An 18064-nucleotide genomic window follows, 5' to 3' on the forward strand; every position below is an offset into this window, starting at 1 on the left:
AGGATGGGCCGCACGGCTCCCTGACCGTTGCCTTCCTCCCTAGGGACACCAGCGTTCATACAGGACGGTCTCTGCTCGGGCCGCCCAGGACTCCACAGTGTTACGGCTGCCTGTGGAAGCATTCTCCACTGTCTTTGAAAAATACCCCGAGAGCCTCGTGCGAGTCGTGCAGGTTGGTGCCCTGCCATCTACCAGGGCTTCTGGGGCTTCAGAGGCGCTCTCCTGACCACTCGGGCTCTGTCCCCTCCACTTCCCAAACTTCTCCACTTTTCCCCGAGGGCCCTGGGTTCAGCCTCCAGGCTCTGAGCCTGCCTCTACTTCTTACTTGCAGATCATCATGGTTCGTCTGCAGCGAGTGACCTTCCTGGCCCTTCACAACTACCTGGGCCTGACCAATGAGCTCTTTGTTCAGGTGAGCGTTGAGGGGGATGAGGGGGCAATGGGGTGGGCTGAGTTTGGGCAGGGGCCGTTTCTGAAAGGCACATTTCCTCATACCCTCACCTGCTCTGTCTAGGAGATGCAGCCTTTGCGCCTGTTCCCGAGCCCCGGCCTCCCAACCCGAACCAGCCCTGTTAGGGGTCCCAAACGTGTCAACAATGCTATGTGTACCGCGGAAGAACCACGGGATTCTCCTGAGCGGCCCCCGGCCCCTCCTGGGGCCCCCCTTCCTGGTCCCCCAGGTTCCTTTCCAAAACCCCCTAGCCTGAATTCCTGATGGGTCCTCCGTATATCTTGTGCACACCACAGCCTCCTGTCTCCACCATGACCTCCCTCATTAGCCCTGTTTCCTTCCTGCTCTTCCCCAACAATGACTGGGGGGTCGTGGCAGCCTGCATCCCGAGCTGGAAGGAATTTGTGGTGATACCCCTCACCCTGCCTAGTCCTTATAGGAGCCTTCACGTGTCCTGGCCTCTAATCCCCGATTCCCTCAGCCCTAGCTACAGATATGGTGGTACTGGAGAGGACAAGCTCTCAGGATTGACTGTGCCTCCTCCCTTCTCCAGGGGATCCTGTGAAGCCCCCCGCCTCTGTGGAGCCCCCTCTTGCCCCTCAGATGAATCGATGCATCTCCATGCCTGTGGATATCTCTGGTAAGGGTCACAGAAGAGAGGAGGACCTGGCTAGGGATGAGGGCCTGACCCTAAGTCCTCCTTTCTTCCCATGCTTCTCCAGGACTGCAGCGGGGTCCACGTTCTGACTTTGACATGGCTTATGAACGGAGCCGAATTTCTGTGTCCCTCCAGGAGGAGAGTTCCGGGAGCTTGCCCCCTAACGTGTCCCGGGTGAGGCCCTCCCCCCATCCTTGCTCCAATCCCCAGCCCCCCTGGAGGCTTCACACCCTCGGGCAGGCAGCTGGCTCCCAGGGGTGCGCTCCGGGCCTCTGAGTATGGGGGGGGGGGTTGGTGTGTGTGTCTGAGCTGGGGGCTTCCTGACTTCCTGGTTCTACCCAGTCGATGTCTCAGGAGCCTCGGGAACAGCCGGCAGGGGCCTCCGAGTACAGCTTCAGTGAGGATGAGTCATACGGATCCTACCAAGGCCGTCAGACCAGTAGCATCATCGAAGCCGCCAAGAAGGAGCTGGTGAAGCTCATGAACATTGAGGTAGGCAGGGAGGTTCCAGTTGTATAAATGGAGATTTTGAACCTTTGACTTCATTCCCCAGAAGTCCTTCGTATTTCCCCAAATTCCCTATAATCAATCCTGCCTCTCCACGTTGGTGGGATGTTATTGGTATTTAACCGGTGGTAACTCCTCCCACGTCCTCTCTTTTTGGGAAGCAATCAGCGGTGAGTGGGGATGGCTGAAATGGCTAACCAGCCATGGGCATGTGGTTTTTATTTGGTATCCTCTTTATTCCTTGATTTCTAATGATCATTTAATAAACCTCTTAAGTGATAATATTTTTATTGTTAGAGATACAATTTTAGTTTTTACACAGTGAAGGTGGTGGGGCTGGAGGCCAGCTGGGCCCCCCTGAGAATCCTCTTCTCCTTCACTGTTCCCAGGACCCCACGCTGCTAAACAGCCGAGTGCTGCTGTATCACGCCAAGGCTGGCACAGTCATCGCCCGCCAGGGTGATCAGGTAAGCCTCGGCCTGGCTTGCCTCTCCTTTCCTCCTGTCACAGGCCTGATCGTCCCGATTTCTGGAACATTCTTCTCCAGCTCCTCAAGCCCAGACACCCGCTTCCCCATTGATTTCAGGGAGACAATAGAAAAAGAGTCCCCAAGACAGCGTGTCCCCACTTCAGCCATGAGGGGGGCCCGCACCTCTCCCAGGAGCCCTGTTCTTTTTCCCTGTGGCCTGGCTCTGAGTCTGGTGAGCTACCACCAGGCAGGCTCCCTCTGGGACCCAGCCATTTGCCTTTCCTGAGTCAGCAGAACCACCCTTAGGGGCTCACCGAGAGTTACTAATTCTTACTAGGAACCCAAGGAAAAGCAAAACAAACCAACCCCCAAAACAAAGAGGGAAGAGCGATATGATTGGAGAGTCTGAGTTGTCTAAGCTCTGACTTCTTGGAGCAGGCAGAGGGAAAGATTAAATTCTTTTTGACACCTTCGAAGGCGAGGCTTGGGGGTTTGGTCAGTGTGGGTGCGCCCTCTAGTGGTGATGATGGCCCATCGTGTGTGCCCACGCTAGGGCTGCTCTTGTCGGTATTCCACCAGGGCTCCTTGGGGACCTTCATCCAGATCAGGGCTTTTTAAATCATTTCTGTGTAATGGCAGTCAGGGTAGGGAAGCTCATGAACCCCTTCTCAGAATGATAGTTCTTTTTTTGGTTTTGTTTTGTTTTCATATTTATTTATTTTAAAGTATTTTTCCAGGGTTCCATGATTCATGTTGTCTCCCTCCCCTCTTCCCTCCCCCTCCCAGAGCTCACAAGCAATTCCAACGGGCTTATCACTCAATACCTATTTCCATATTATTCATTTTTGTAATAGGGTCATCTTTTAAAACCAAAACCCCAGATCCTATACCCATATAACAAGTGATCAATCATATGTTTTTCTTCTTCGTTTCTACTTCCACAGTTTTTTCTCTAGATGTGGATACTGTTCTTTCCCATAAGCCCCTGGGGATTGTCCTGGATCATCAGAATGATGTTCTTAAAAAGAGGGGAAGGGGCAGCTAGAAGGATCAGTGGATAGAACTCTAGTCCTGGAGTCAGGAGGACTTGGGTTCAAGTTTGGACTCAGATACTTCATTGCTGTGTGACTCTAGGCAAGTCACTTAACCCCCTTTTGCCTAGCACTTCCCCTTCTGTCTTAGGGTTGTTACTAAGATAGAAAGTAAGGGTTTTTTTTTTAAAGAATAATGTTCTTAAGTATATAAAATACATAGGATTAGAAAGGAAGTGGATTATGTTGAATAGTTATCAGAATGTTTTAAAAACTTAAATTCTCTGACTCCAGGTTAGGATACTTGTATATATGTCTCTCTTTTTTCCTCTCTATCTTTTTTAATTGAATTAAAAAATTTTTTCAACTACCTGTAGAAATAAATTTCAGCAATTGTTTTCCAGCATTTTGATTTCTATTTTCTGCCCCCCTCCCCTTCCCAAGGCAGTAAATAGTCTGATGTAGGTTATATCAGTTATGCTAGATCTCTTGATTTTTCATAGACTCCAGGGAAGCAAGGGGACTTGCAGTGATCCATCTCTTAAATGGTAACCAGCCTGCCTCCTCTCCTGGCCAGACTTTTTTTTTTTATAACTTCTGCATGGTTCTTCTTTGGTAATGTTCTATACCCTATTTATGCTCAGCAAGCCTCTTGGTTCTCTTTATCCTTTGGGTGATCCACAACTTTAATTCTTCAGAGGTCAGTATTCATTTCATGGCTCACAGCTGCCTAGTGTCTTTAGAAGATTATCAGTGCTAAAAGACGGATCTTTGTTTCAGAGAGAAGCTAGAAGCCTTTCAAAACACTAAATGATTTCTCAAAGGCAGTCTAACTTGGTGTACTCCAGTTCTCTTTTGGGCTGCCTAAGATCTAGTCACTGTTGGACCTGCTCTCTGGGTTGTCCATCCATTCTATCTTCTAGTCTCAACAGTGGGCATTCTCTCTTTACCCATCTGAGTTTTCTTGGGTAGAGACTTAGGTTGAGCTCTTCCGAGTGATGACAGACCTCCAGAAAAAGACAGTTTTTCTAGGACTTCCTGCACTGGCACTATGACATCTGCAACCCAAATCTCTTAGTCCAGGCCACGGAACCCATGCAGCGGCTACATGGAAAAGTGACTGATGGGCATCAGCTGTATGGACATCTGAATAGTCCCTTTTATTTTTTTAAATTAAAAATTTATTTTTTATTTTTTATTGTTTTATTTTTTATTTTTCCATTTGAATAAGTTTATTTAGTCAATTTAGAACATTATTCCTTGGTTGCAATAATCACATTATTTCCCTCCTTCCCCTCCACCCACTCTTCCTGCAGCCAACACGCAATTTCATTGGGTATTACTTGTGTCCTTAATCAGAACCTATTTCCATGTTGTTGTTTGCACTAGGATGTTCATTTAGAGTCTACATCTCCAACAATATGCCTTCAACTCATGTATTCAAGCAGTTGTTTTTCTTTGGTGTTTTTACACCCACAGTGTTTCCTCTGGATGTGGATAGTGGTTTTTCTCGTAGGTTCCTCCGAATTGTTCATGGTCATTGCATTGCCACTAATGGAGAAGTCCATTACATTCGATTGTACCATGAATAGTCCCTTTCTCCTGAAAGCAGTAGAACTATCGGTCAATTCTTGAATTGTTTTGCTGCTTATTTCAAAGGAAGGTAGTGATGGAAGTGATTATTCTGAACTTCATCTTGACCCAGAGAGAGGGGGAAAGTTAATGAGGTGGCAGGAATTTATTAGGAAACAGTGAAAACACTCTTTTATGTTTTAAGTTTAAAAAATTTAAAACCCTCACCTTCTGTCTTAGAATCAATACTATGTATTGGTTCCAAGGCAAAAGAAAAGTAAGGGCTAGGCAGTTGAGGTTAGGTGACTTATCCAGGGTCATACATCTAGGAAGTATCTTGAGGCCAGATTTGAACTCAGGATTACCTGTCCCTAGGGCTGGCACTGTAACCACTAAGCCACTTAAATGCCCTTTTAATTTTAAAATATTTATTTTTAGTCCCTTACTTTCTGTCTTAGTAATATCTCTAAGACAGAAAGACAAGGGCAAGAGCAGGGGCTAGGCAAATGCGATTAAGTGATTTGCCCAGGGTCACACAGATAGGAAGTGTCTGAGGCTAGATTTGAACCTCATTCCTCCTGACTCCATGCCTGGTGCTCTATCCATTGTGCCACCTTGCTGCCCAAACCTCACTGTTTTAGAATTAATATTAGATTTGTGGAAGGGGTTGAGAATGTAAGCATAATCTCTTGTGTTCCCTAAAACAAGGATTTTAAAAAGGTCAGAGTAAAAATAGGTCTCATCCCATGGCCTGACGCTCTAAAATTGAAGTCTACCCTTAAGGGATAGGAGACTATCAAGAATGAAATTCTGATGACCCAGCCATGAATTATCCTGGTGAGAAAGAAAAGGGAGAAAAGAGTATTTTTAGGGAATATTGTGTTTTTTCAGAGGGCTCTCCAGGTGCATAACCAAGGATCCCATCAGTAGGGCATCATGCCAAATGAATTCAAGTTTTCAGTAAACAAAGGGTTTGTTTAGCTTTATCAAGAATAGGCAAAGAAAAGGAAGAGGGTGCAACAGTAATGAATGCAGAATGAACAGAACTCATTAGCTATTTTGTTTCCATCTAACCTATTAAGGAGAATGATCTAACTGGAAAGTACAGAAAAACATGGTGAAGGGGAGATCAAAACATGAGAGCACTACATTTTGGAGGCACAGGCTTTGTGCCCATTTGTTGATCCTTGGGAGTAGTAGCAGGAAGAACTTAAAAACTAGTCAGTCAGGGGAGCAGCTGAGTGGCTCAGTGGATTGAGAGTCAGACCTAGAGACTAGGTTCAAATCTGGCCTCAGCCACTTCCTAGCTGTGTGACCCTGGGCAAGTCACTTGACCCCCATTGCCTAGCCCTTACCACTCTTCTGCCTTGGAGCCAATACACAGAAGGTAAGGGTTTAAAACAAAAAACAAAAAACTAGTCAGTCAGGAGCAGCTAGGTGGTTCAGTGGCCAGGATTCTGAAGGACCTGGGTTCAAATTTGACCTCAGATACTTAATTGTGTGACCCTGGGGAAGTCACTCAACTCCATTTGCCTAGTCCTTGCCCTTCTGTCTGAGTTGTCACTAAGACAGAGAATAAGGGTTAAAAAAAAAAAAGGCTAGCCAATCAGACAATCTCCTGAGCTTGCTCTGAGACTAGTGGTATTTTTTATAGTTAAGAAAAAAATCTCCCTTTTTTCTCCCACTCTTCTTTCCCTCCTGGTTAAAAAGAAAAAAGAAAAGTAAGCCCTTGCAAATAATAAACACAAATTCCACATTGGCTGTGTCCAAAAATGTATGTCTTGTTCTGCACCTTGAATCCATCTACTTTGAAATGTTTCATTGTGAGTCCTCTGGAAACACAATCATTCTTTTACGCCCTTACCTTCTGTCTTAGAATCAATTCTAAGTATCCTTTCTAAGGCAGAAGAGGGGTAAGGGCTAGGCAATTAGGAGTAAATAACTTCCACAAGGTTATACAGCTAGGAAGTATATGAGGTCAGATTTGAACCCAAGTCCTTTGGACTCCAGGCCTAGTCCTCTATCTACTGGCTACCTAGCTGCCCAACACAATTGGTAATTGCATTGATCAGAGTTCAAGTCTATCAGAGTGGTTTGGCTTTACTTTGTTATTTTTATAAATTGTTCTCCTGGTTCTGCTCACTTCACTCTTCGACAGTTCATATGGGTCCTCCCAGGTTTCTCTGAAGCCATCCCCTTCATCGTTTCTTATAGCACGATAGTTTTCCATCATATTTATATACCACAACTTGTAGCCTTTTCCTTTTTCTTTTGGGATCTAGACTTGGTAGTGGTACTGCTGGGCCAAAAGGTACCTCAGACAGTTTTGTCTGCTCCATCTCAGTGGTCAAGATGAGATATGTGCTCCTAATCCTGTGCTTCACAACAAACACACATGCCCACACAGGGGATTTCTCGTTTCACGTGGTTCTGTCTGGGCTCCTGTTCTTCCATAATTTTACTCAGCCTGAGCTATGGACCGGGTTAAGATGACAAGGATTAGAGAAATCTCAGCTGTTCGGTCTGATTATTTCCCATGGGGGCAGTAGTGGGTGAGAACATTGCCACCCTTGGGCTGCCTCTGGGGGGTTATTTTCCTCCACAGAGCACTTTCACTGTCTTGGTCTCTGCATCATTGAAAGTTCATTTTGTAGATGGTGATTGCAGAATAAGTGTGGCTTTAGCCAAGTGGTCATGGATGCACTTTATCAGGATGAGTTGACTCGGGCATCTCCTTCTGTTAGGTGCACGTGTTGTGGAGGAAAAAGGGTGAGTTCCAGAAACTACTGGCCAGTGAACTTTGATCTCCAGGAAAACGCCAAGATGAGTAATTAAACTGATGGGTTGTAATATCTTAGAAAGGCAAATAATGGTCTCTGGAGAGCCACCATGGTTTCTTTTAGAGCTTGTTATACCACTTCGGCCTTATTACCCTTTCTGGGCTCCTGGTGGAGTTGGGGATCATTGGCATCATGGTGTATTTGGGTTATAACAGGAAGTTTTATGAAGTTTCTCATGACATGCTTGTGGACTAAATGGGTAGAGAATGGCTGTGAATATTGTTCAAAGGTTATGAGTCAGTGCTAGTCTGGAAGAAAATCCTTGGTGGTGACCATAGGACTCTCTCCTAGGCCTTGGAACATTATTATTGACTTAGATGGCATATTTAAGACTTTGTAAGGGATGGAAATTTGGGAGGGGCATAGGAATTGTGAATAGAATGCTAGACTTGGAGCCAGAAAGACTTGAGTTCAGATCTTGATTCTGACACTTATTCTCTGTGGCTCTGGGAGAATTACAGCCTCATCCTCAGCCCCTTTGTCTATAGAGTAAAGATAATATTACCTAGAATGCTTATATCACAAGTTGTTTTGGGCCTCATGACATAAAGACAAAGAGTGTTAAAAACTCAAGTTATACATTAATGTAAATCTTTTTATTAGATGACAGGATCAAAAGCATGACAGTTGAAATGATAGGCCATGTTATAAACCAGTCTAATAAAATGAAATTGAATAGGGATAGAAAGTCTTTCTCTTTGGTCAAAAAAGATCAATTGCTTAATTGATTGTCTGAATGCAGGATAGGAGAGATTCTTGTAAATCTTTTTATATGACAAATATTAGGACTTCTTTTTGGTTTGTTTTATTCTTTTAAAAAATCCTTACCTTTCATCTTAGGATCAGTACTATATATTGTTTCTAAGGCAGAAGGAAGTAAGGGCTGGGCATTGGGGTTAAGTGACTTGCTCAGGGTCACACAGCTTGGAAGTGTCTATGATCAGATTCAAACCCAAGACCTCCTATTTTCAGATCTGGCTTTCTATCCACTGAGCCACCTAGCTATCCCCTGCTTGTTTTATTCTTGAATTTTAGTAGACAGCAGTCAACTGTTAGATGGTGACTAAAAAGCTAATGTGATTTTAGACTGCATAAGTAGGAATCTGTTATCTAAAACAAGAGTGGTGATAATTTCACAGAATTTTGGCCTGCTCAGATCACAATTGGAATATTCTAGGAACCACATTTTAGGGGAGGTTTTGCTAGGGCAGGGAGCATGTGGGAAGGGGGGGATTAAAACCTTGGCCTAAGCACAACTAGGCAACACTGGAGATAGGAAGTCCTGGGTTCAGATCTGACCTTAGACATTTTCTAGCTGTGTGACTGTGTGCAAGTCACTGAATCCCAATTGTCTTGTCCTTATCATTCTTCTGCCTTAGAATTGGTAGCAAAGGCATAGTCCTTGCCACCCTTCCGTCTTAGAAGTGATACTAAGACAGAAGGTATGGTTTTAAAGAAAAAAAAAGCAAGCAAGCCATGATCTAGGGATGAGAAGACTTGGATTTGAAGCCTAGAATCGTCTTTTTATATCTGAAGAGTTTCTATGTAGGAGAAGAATTAAATTTTTGTCCTGCATCACTTGGGACCAATGGGTAGAATAAACAGGTTTCTGTTAAATAAATTTTTTTCAAGTGGTAGTAATAATAGTTATAGCTATTATTTTTAATAGTACCTTAAGATTTGCAAATCTCTTTCCAATATATTATTTTATTTAATCCTCACAACTCTGTGAAGTGAGAACTACAGGGAGTATTATGCCCATTTTATAGATGAATAAACAGGGTTAGAGAAGATGATTGAGTTGCCAGTGGTCACATTGTTAGTGTCAGAGGTGGGATTCAACACCAGGCCTTTTCTGACTATTCGAGTCTCCTTTTCTTTCCATTATATCATTCATTCTGCCTCTCACATGAGGATCAGTTTCTCAACAATGAGAGCCGTCCGGCAGTGGAAAGGATTCTAGCGAGTTCCATGTGTGGTTCTCTCAGCGTTCTCTCTCCTACTAGGAAGAATTGGTAGCAGGATCCAGGGCTGAAGACCACAAAGACAGTTTTGTTGGGGCTTCAGAGAGCTGACATGTATCCAGTAGAGGAAATGTTAGTGTTATAAAGTGTCTACACGTGGACTTCTTTCTTTCCCCAGGTGTGCTTTGGATTTAGTCTCTGGCAGTGTGTGCCTATCCTGCTCCCTTCTCCATCTTGACCTCCCCTTGGCCTCTCTCTTTTTGAAAAAAAACTCTTTGTTCTGCCTTTGCGACCAATTCTAAGGCAGAAGGTTGATAAGGACTAGGCAATTGGGATTAGGTGATTTGCCCAGGACACATAGCTAGGAAGTGTCTGAGGTCAGACTTGAATCTAGATCTTCCTGACTCCAGGCCTGGCTCTCTATCCACCGAGCCACATTAGGTGCCCCTTCCCCCTTAGCCTCTTGTCTGCCCACCTTGGCTCTAGTGTTGCTCATAGACAACTCCAGTTAATCCTTCTGTCTGGCCCTTAGCAAGAAGGCCCAGGCTGTTTCGTCCCCAGGTTTTCCTACTGATTTCAGTCCTGTTCACTAGGCCTCTGTCTTCACCTTAGGATCATTAGATTTAAAACTCAAGAAGGACTTAGAGGTTCTCTAGTTCATCTCTTTCATTTTACAGATGTTGAAACTGAAAGAATTCACTTATGGTCACACAGGCAATAAGTGGTCTAGCAGGATTTGATCCCAGGCCCTTTAGCTTCAGATATAATACCATTTCCACTCCTCCTTTGAGGGAGAATGGCACCTTCCTCCTTGGAGCCTAGTGTTCTCTAGCCCTATTGGCTTTAGGCTGCCTTCATTGACTTGGAAGGGGGACTCAGTCTTTACTCACTGGACTTTCTCAGGCAGCTAGGTGACACAGACGATAGAATACTGACCTTGGAGTCAGGAAAACCTGAATTTGAATACTGTCTAAAACACTTACTAATTGTGTGACCCTGGGCAAGTCATCTAACTCCTTAGCCTCAGTTTCCTCATCTGTAAAAGGGGCATAATAATACCTACTTTACAATGTTGTGAGGTTTACCCATGAAAAGTGTTTTTGTAAACCTAAGTGTTAGCTATTATTATTATTTGATAGTATTATTATCCCCAACCTCAGCAAAATCTATGCTGTACACTACCTGTTTTTTTTTTCTGATCCAAGCACAGGCCCTCTATATTTTTTTCTTTGTCCTGGTTCTTTTCTCTAAGCCTTTAAAGTTATTCATGCTCATTTTTCTAGTTCTTAGGACTACTTCCCTTCATTCTCCTCACTTCTTGCTCTGTCAGAAGGAAGCTGATCTAGACCCAACTCCAAGTAGCCCGACCCAATGGGCTGCCATCTTCTTGTCTCTCTCCCTGAGATCTGGTTTACCTCTAGCTTTTCACCTGGTCTTGTCCCCACTCCAAAAAGATAAGCTCTTCTTTGTGTCCTAGACTTGATATCTTCCTCATTCCCACCTTTTCTTCTTAGCTGATGTTTTGCTCTGAGGGAGATTTGATGGCTTCTACCAGTTTCTAAGAGCAAACATTTAGAATTGGAAGGCACTTAAGAGACCTTCTCATTTTACAAATGAAGAAACTGAAGCCCACAAAGGTGAAGAAATTTGTTCTAGTGGGATGGAGTTGGGACCTAGGCCCCCTGACCTCAAATCCATACCCTCAGCCTTGACTGTGGTCATGGCTACACGCATTCCTAGTGTTTGTCAGTGGCCACACAGGTGGTCATTCCCAGTTGTTGAAGTTGGTGGCCACTCAGGGCCTCTCGGAATCGTGTTGAAGTTGCTCCTCCTCAGGAGGGCATCTCTCCGACCTTGCATTTGCCTTCTCCCTTTCCCCCTGTCTTGCCCCTAGGATGTGAGCCTGCATTTTGTGCTCTGGGGCTGCTTGCACGTGTACCAGCGCATGATTGACAAGGAGGAGGAAGTGTGTCTGTTTGTAGTCCAGCCTGGAGAGCTGGTGGGTCAGCTGGCCGTGTTGACAGGGGAGCCACTCATCTTCACGCTGAGGGCCCAGAGGGACTGCATGTTACTGTGTATCTCCAAGTCAGCCTTCTATGAGTGCGTATGGGCCCCCAGGCCAGCCGAGCAGGGCTGGCAGGGTTTCCAGGGGGAGGTAAGGATGGATGAGCAAGTCCCCCATGCCACCCTGTTTCTTCCTTCCTTCTCAGGATCATGCGGGAGCAGCCAAATGTGGTCCTGAGTGCCGCCCACACAGTGGTCACCCGCATGTCTCCATTTGTACGCCAGATGGATTTTGCAATTGACTGGACATCTGTGGAGGCTGGACGCGCCCTCTATAGGTAACGACACCCAAACCCTGGAACCTTACACCTAGACGCCCTCCCAGCCTGTGACCCACTTCCCCATCCACATTCCTTCTAATTAGAGCCCCAAACCTTGGAACCCTTCAGCTCGGATCTCCTTTCCCATTTTCCAGATCCAGGCTGTCAGCCCAAGTTTTCTCAAAGGTCCCTGTGATTGATGGTTCTTTGTATGTCTCTCTTCCCACCTCCCTGAATCCCTGGGCCCCACCCTGGTCACATTATTGAGGTTCTTTGGGGAAGAACCAGCTGCCTTCTAATCTTCCCCATCCCCTGTCCCTATCCTCCAGACAGGGTGACCGCTCAGACTCTACCTACATTGTACTCAATGGGCGCCTGCGCTCTGTCATCCAGAGGGTCAATGGCAAGAAGGAATTGGTCGGGGAATATGGCCGTGGGGATCTTATCGGGGTGGTGAGCTACTCATTCAGGACTGGCCTTGCTGAACCCTGGCTCTGGTTATGACCCTGTTTCACACCCTGACTCCCATCCTGTCCCTGGGCTTCCTCCAGCTCTAACTTCTCAGCTTAGCTCTCCACTTCTGTGCCCTGCCCCCCTTGCCAATGCTTGGGCCCTGCCTGGATCGATCTCCCTGTGGGCCCTCCATCCTTGTGTCCATTGGGGAGCAGGCTGCTTACTCCCCTGTCCTGGTTGGACTTAGGTAGAGGCACTGACCCAGCAGCCCCGGGCCACAACAGTACATGCGGTGCGAGACACGGAACTTGCCAAGTTGCCAGAAGGCACGCTAAGTCACATTAAGAGGAGGTACCCACAGGTATGGGGGCTCTGGGGAGGCAGGGTGGGGAGAATGGGGATCCCAGGGATTCCTTAGGGTGGAGAATAGGGTCTCTGGGGTCTTAGTTATGAGGTGGAGAATTGGAATTCCAGATATTTTCAGATGTCCTGGGCTCCAGGCTCCTCCTAGATATCTGGCATCCTCAAGGGAGATGCTCAGGGTCAGAGTAGATGTGGGCTTGGGGGATTCTTTTGCCTGCTGTGACCTCTGACCCCAACACTCACAGGTTGTAACTCGACTCATCCACCTGCTGAGCCAGAAGATTCTTGGGAATCTCCAGCAGCTTCAGGCACCCTTTCCATGTAAGTGGTGAAGCTGGGGCAGGCCAGGAGGAGTGGGACTGTTCTCTAGTAGTATAGCATGTGTGAGTCCCAGGGACCCTTCTTGACCTCTACCTGGCCCCTCTTTCCTGCCTCTTCTCTCTCTCATTTCTTGTAGTCAAGACCCAGCTCCTAGCTCTCCACCTCTTGCCTCCCTTGGTTCCAGGCCTGACCTGCTTGCTTCCCTTTCCTCTGTTGCTGCCCTTTGCTCTGGAGTTGTTGTCTCTCTTCTCCTCCCTCTTAGCTCTCTTCTTCCTTCCTTCCTGGAGCAGACACTGATTGCGGAGTTGTTTGGGATGGGATAAGGGCAAGAGGGGCCAGAGAAAAATGAAAAGTTACAGTGACATGAAATTCCTTACAAGAGACCACTCTGATTACTTGGAATTGTTGAGGATCCCAATCCTAGCAGCATCCTCTCCGTGGCCATGTCTCTTGCCTTCCTCTCTCTAAAAGACTCTCTCTTCCTTTTTGTCCTTCCTTTTGCCCCTAGCCTCCCAGGAATATTGAGGATCTCCTCAGGTCCTGTCAATGGCCTTTGGGGGCTCAAAGATCTAAAAATCACAGAATTGCAGAACCTTAAATGCTGGCCAGGCAAGCTTATCCCTCACCACAAACTTCTCCTCCAACATTGGCTTAAAAATGATCATTTTCTTTTGCCTTGAAGACTCCAGGGAAGAGTAAACTCCTGTCCCAAAGGCAATCTTGTAGAGTTGTGGATGATTCTGATTATTAGGAAAGCCCAGGCTCAAGTTTGGGGGAAAAGATTCCTGCTTTATAACATTCTCCTTACTTGTCTGAAAGTCTGGGCAGAATGTCTTTAACAGCTAGGTGGTATAATGGGTTGAGCCCCAGACTTATAGGCAAGAAAAGCTAATTCTGAATATGGCTTCAGACCCTTTCTTACTATGTGACTCTAGGCAAGTCATCTCTATTTTCTTGGCCTTGGTTGTCTCTTTAAAATGAAGAGAACTAGACTCAAGGATTCCCTAAATCTACAATTCTATAGAGTTTGCCATATTGAGGACCACCTCTTTCCTTCTCTTCCTTTCTGCTTCTCTCCCTGCTAAAATCCGAGCTGGCCAAGGTATTTAAGCCAGAATAGGGCTTAAATTCACAATTTCTACAGGTAGGAGTGTCTGGTGTTCTGGATCTAAACACTCCCAGCATCTGTTCTTCCTAGGCCATCAGTCCTTAACTTGGAGAAGCTGCAGGGCATCCCAGGCCCAGGATGACCTGAGTGGCCTTTGGAGGAGATATCTTCGAAGGTCCTCAGGATACAGTTTCCTGATTCACTGAATCTTGAGTGGGCCAAACAGCCACAGGCACTCAGACCTAGTTATTATATCCTTGTTATTCTTAGGCCATGTTGGACAGGAGGAAAAGCACTGCCTCTGAAGCCAGAAGATCTAGATTCAAATCCAGAATCTCTTGCTTTCTTGCTGGGTGCCCCAGGGCAAATCAGTTAGCCTCCTTGAGCCTCAGTTTCCTCATCTGTAAGATGGGGGAGATGGTTTGGACTCAGTTGCTTCTGAGGTCTCTTATATACTATCCAGGCCTTGGATCTTATGATCCTATGAAGGATAAGACCAAAGTGCTGGAGTGAATGTGAACCTGTAGTGTGACGAGGATGCATAGAGTCCTGTGCCTGCCACTGTAAGGCACTAGGCTCAAGAGGCCTGGGTTTGAGTTCTGTTTCTGCCTGCCCCTATGTGACCGTGAGTAAGTCCTTTCTCCTCTCTGGAACTCAATTTCCCCCTTTCTGAAATGGGAGTCCCTGCCCAGGTGGGCTGTGAGGTCCTTCAAACTCTCTTGACCTTTGGACTTTTTGTCTTTGGGATTGTCCCTTTTGGATTGGTGTCAGTTCAGAGGAAACATTGTTTCTCCTTCCCACTTGTGGCCCTACCATATCTTCTTCTCTTGGTCTCCCAGACTTTCTCTCAGGAGCCTTAGTAACCCTGCCCAGCCTGAGCTCTGACTCTTATTTGCAATCAAATAGAGTAGTTCATTTCCTGCCTTGAATGGCTTCTCCACTAATGGAGTGATGTGGGAGCACGCCTGAGCCCCAGAGGAAGTGTGTGATTTCAGGCCTCACTTCTGAACAGACAAAAGTTTTAATTTGCATTTCTCTTATTATTAATGATATGGAGTAATCTTCCAAAAGGTAGTTACTAGTTGGTAGTTTTCCTTTAAGAACTTTTTGTTCATTCCGTTAATCGCTTACCTATTAAGGAAGGTCTCTTGGCTTCTCATTCTTTCTTCTACCTGGGGAAACTGGGACTCCCTGAATCTCTCTCATAGGGAGCCAATTTTCCTCTGAAATACATTTAAAATGAGGCTAAAAGAAACAGGCCAGTCATTATTTCACCACTTTCCTGTGTACTTACAATGTGCAGGGCTGTGCGGTAGGTGTTATGAAGAATAAAGATAAGATGTAGACCTTCCCTTCAAAGGACTAATAATAGCTTCTTAGCCTTTTGGCTAAGATCAAGTGTTGTATCATAGCACTAATATTCTAGTAAAGAAGATAAGACATGTGCACAAGTAATAAAATTACTGGTGGAATGTGGTCAGTGCTGTATGATTTTTTTAAAGTAGCATAAGTGAGATGGCTAGGTATCCCAGTGGATAGTGACCAAGCCTAGTGACCGGAGGTCCTGGGTTCAGATTTGGCCTCAGATACTTCTAGCTGTGTGACCCTGAGCAAGTCACTTAAACCCCATTGCCTAGTGCTTACTGTTCTTCTGCCTTAGAATCAAGACAGAAGGTAAGGATTTAAGAACTAGAAAAATAGAAGTTCTGAGGATAGACTGGGGTGAGCATTTTGTTAAAGAACTTGAATGAAGGATGGCATTTCAGTGAGTGGAGAAATGGAAGAATGCAAAAGGGGAGGCAGTAGCACTGAATAGCAGGAATGTTAACCTTGGTAAGAACATCCTGGAAGAACCAGAGAGGATAAACATGGTGGATAACATCAGGCTGGCACTCCATGGAAGTAGAGCTGACTGTTGTCATTGGCATGTGGACTATCGAATAGCTGAGAAGAAAGAGGAAATAGATGAAGATCTTTGGGCACATCACAGACCTGGCCCAGGCACACATGGGGTAGGGCACCCCAGCAGTCATGGGGCAACTTCAAACATTTTAGACCCCCTGTATAGAGGGTGTCCCATTGCTGTTTAATTTTTGTTTTGGGTCTGTTGTCTCTACCAAAGAGAATGACCTTTGTACTGGAAATTGCAGAAGCAGTGGGAGTGGATGCCCAAGATAAGGAAGGAGGTAGTTAGAGAGCACTTGGCTGCCCTTGATAAGTTCAAGTCAACACAACTCAAATGAACCATGTCCTCCAGGCCTTAAAGATTTAGCAGATATGATGAAATTTGGAAAACTTACAGGAAATTGGAGAGTTAACATAGGATTGAAGAAGGGCAAATGTTAGCCTCATTTTCCAAAAAGGGAAAGGAACAGTTTATAAACTAGGGGCCAGTAAATTTGACTTTGATTCCTGGGAAAATTCTGGAATGGATTGTTAAAGAGACAATCAGCAGACATCTAGCAAAGGAAGTAGTGATTAGGAATGTTAGCATAGCTTCTCTGAGACCAGGCCAGACTATCCTTGTTTCCTTTTTCAAAGGTTGCCAAACTGGTGGATTAGGCGTATGCTATCATTTTTATTAGATGGTATTTTTATGGAAAAGATGGAGAGACATGGACCAAATGATAATAGAATTAAATGGATTTGGAACTAATTTAGTGGCTGTGCTCAGAGTGGTTTGGTGTCATAATTTAGCAGGAGGTCTCCAGTGGAGTGCCCCAGGGATCTGAACTATTTAATATTTGTGTCCATATCCCTGAGGCACAGATGTCACATTCAACACATTTGCATATATTCCAAAGGCAAGAGGGTCTTATAATTGGGTTCAAACAATCCACTTTCGGATGGGAAAAGCATCATTATAGGTTTGGGGATTCTGGAAGATAGCAGGCTCTGTATGAATCAGAAGTATGATGGAGACTTGGGTGGCCTGAAGAGAGTCAGAGCTTCTGAGAATGAGGAGATTGTGGTCTCTCTTCTGAACTCTGCCCTGGGAAGCAGATCACACTGGAATGTCATGTTCTGGTCCGGGAGCCACACCACACTACACTTAACCTAAAGAGTGTCCAGAGTTGGGCAGCCAGAATGAAGAGCTTTGGGCCATGTTCTCTAAGGATTTGGGACTGAGGATGCTACAGCTTGGACAGGCCTAAGGGGGTAAGAGGAGGCTGGTTAAGTGGTGGACGTAGAATTTTTAGCAAGTCTTTGAAGGGTTGTTGTGAAGTAGACGGATTAGGAGATTTGTTCTGTTTTGTTCAAGAGGGCAGAACCAAGAACATTGGGTGGAAGTCTCAAAGAGGAACATTTAGTTCTTGAGTCTTTCATTTTTCTCTTTCTGGTGGTTTACCCACATATTCTTCTCACTTCATCCCACATCAGTTCATACAATTAAATGACCACAACTTTAAATGGCAATAAGACTTAGATCTAAAGCATTGGACAGCAATGGCACTGTTTGGGAAGCTTCCACCATGTTTTTAATAAATGGAAGAACTACCAAAGTGGGAGGTTGCAGGCACAGTCAATTGAGTAAGATGATTTTACTTAATCAATTTGGTGACTCATTCCTTTGGGAATTTGTTGGAGGTTTGCAAGATGTATTGGAACAATATAAAAATCTTGTAGAAAAAAAATATGGTGGAGGGATATGATAGCTGTGTTCAAGAATCTGAAGAGCCATCATGTGCAAGGAGGACTAGATTCATCATTCTGTTTAGCTCCATCCTTCAGAACCAGGAACAATTGATTTCGAAGTTGCAAATTTAGGCCTGAGGTCAGGGAAAATCTTTTAATGTTCAGGAGCTGTAGAAAAGTAGAATGGGTTTCTCTGGAGGGAGTGGGCTTCCTTCCTCAGAGAACTTTATGTAGAGGCTAGATGATTATTTTTCCAACTATTTTTTCCCACCATCTTTGCCTATACCCACTTTTGCACAGAAGTCACTTGCTGTTAATTTAATTAATTGAAAGGGCCACGTAGCAGGTTGCTTAGCAAATAGAGTAC

General features: G+C 45.3%; 1 protein-coding gene across 9 annotated transcripts in view; it reads left to right on the forward strand.

Moving 5' to 3' along the window:
* PNPLA6 (patatin like phospholipase domain containing 6) overlaps nucleotides 1-18064 on the forward strand; it is a 49717-nt gene that overhangs the window by 18277 nt on the left and 13376 nt on the right. For 7 of the 9 annotated variants that reach the window (XR_008917348.1, XM_056822005.1, XM_016432305.2 and 4 more), the window contains 12 exons: nucleotides 44-172; nucleotides 332-412; nucleotides 515-680; nucleotides 1005-1091; nucleotides 1174-1283; nucleotides 1452-1601; nucleotides 2006-2083; nucleotides 11387-11592; nucleotides 11703-11834; nucleotides 12146-12269; nucleotides 12517-12630; nucleotides 12878-12953. Coding sequence is in view for 8 of the 9 variants with exons in the window: in XM_056822005.1 (XP_056677983.1) it covers nucleotides 44-172; nucleotides 332-412; nucleotides 515-680; nucleotides 1005-1091; nucleotides 1174-1283; nucleotides 1452-1601; nucleotides 2006-2083; nucleotides 11387-11592; nucleotides 11703-11834; nucleotides 12146-12269; nucleotides 12517-12630; nucleotides 12878-12953 (1453 nt within the window). In the remaining variant the exon portion in view is untranslated. The remainder of the gene's footprint in view (nucleotides 1-43; nucleotides 173-331; nucleotides 413-514; nucleotides 681-1004; nucleotides 1092-1173; nucleotides 1284-1451; nucleotides 1602-2005; nucleotides 2084-11386; nucleotides 11593-11702; nucleotides 11835-12145; nucleotides 12270-12516; nucleotides 12631-12877; nucleotides 12954-18064) is intronic. The other 2 variants (XM_056822006.1, XM_016432301.2) reach the window with 1 other exon arrangement.

Source organism: Monodelphis domestica, chromosome 3 (genome assembly GCF_027887165.1).
Source record: "Monodelphis domestica isolate mMonDom1 chromosome 3, mMonDom1.pri, whole genome shotgun sequence".
Classification (NCBI taxonomy): domain Eukaryota; kingdom Metazoa; phylum Chordata; class Mammalia; order Didelphimorphia; family Didelphidae; genus Monodelphis; species Monodelphis domestica.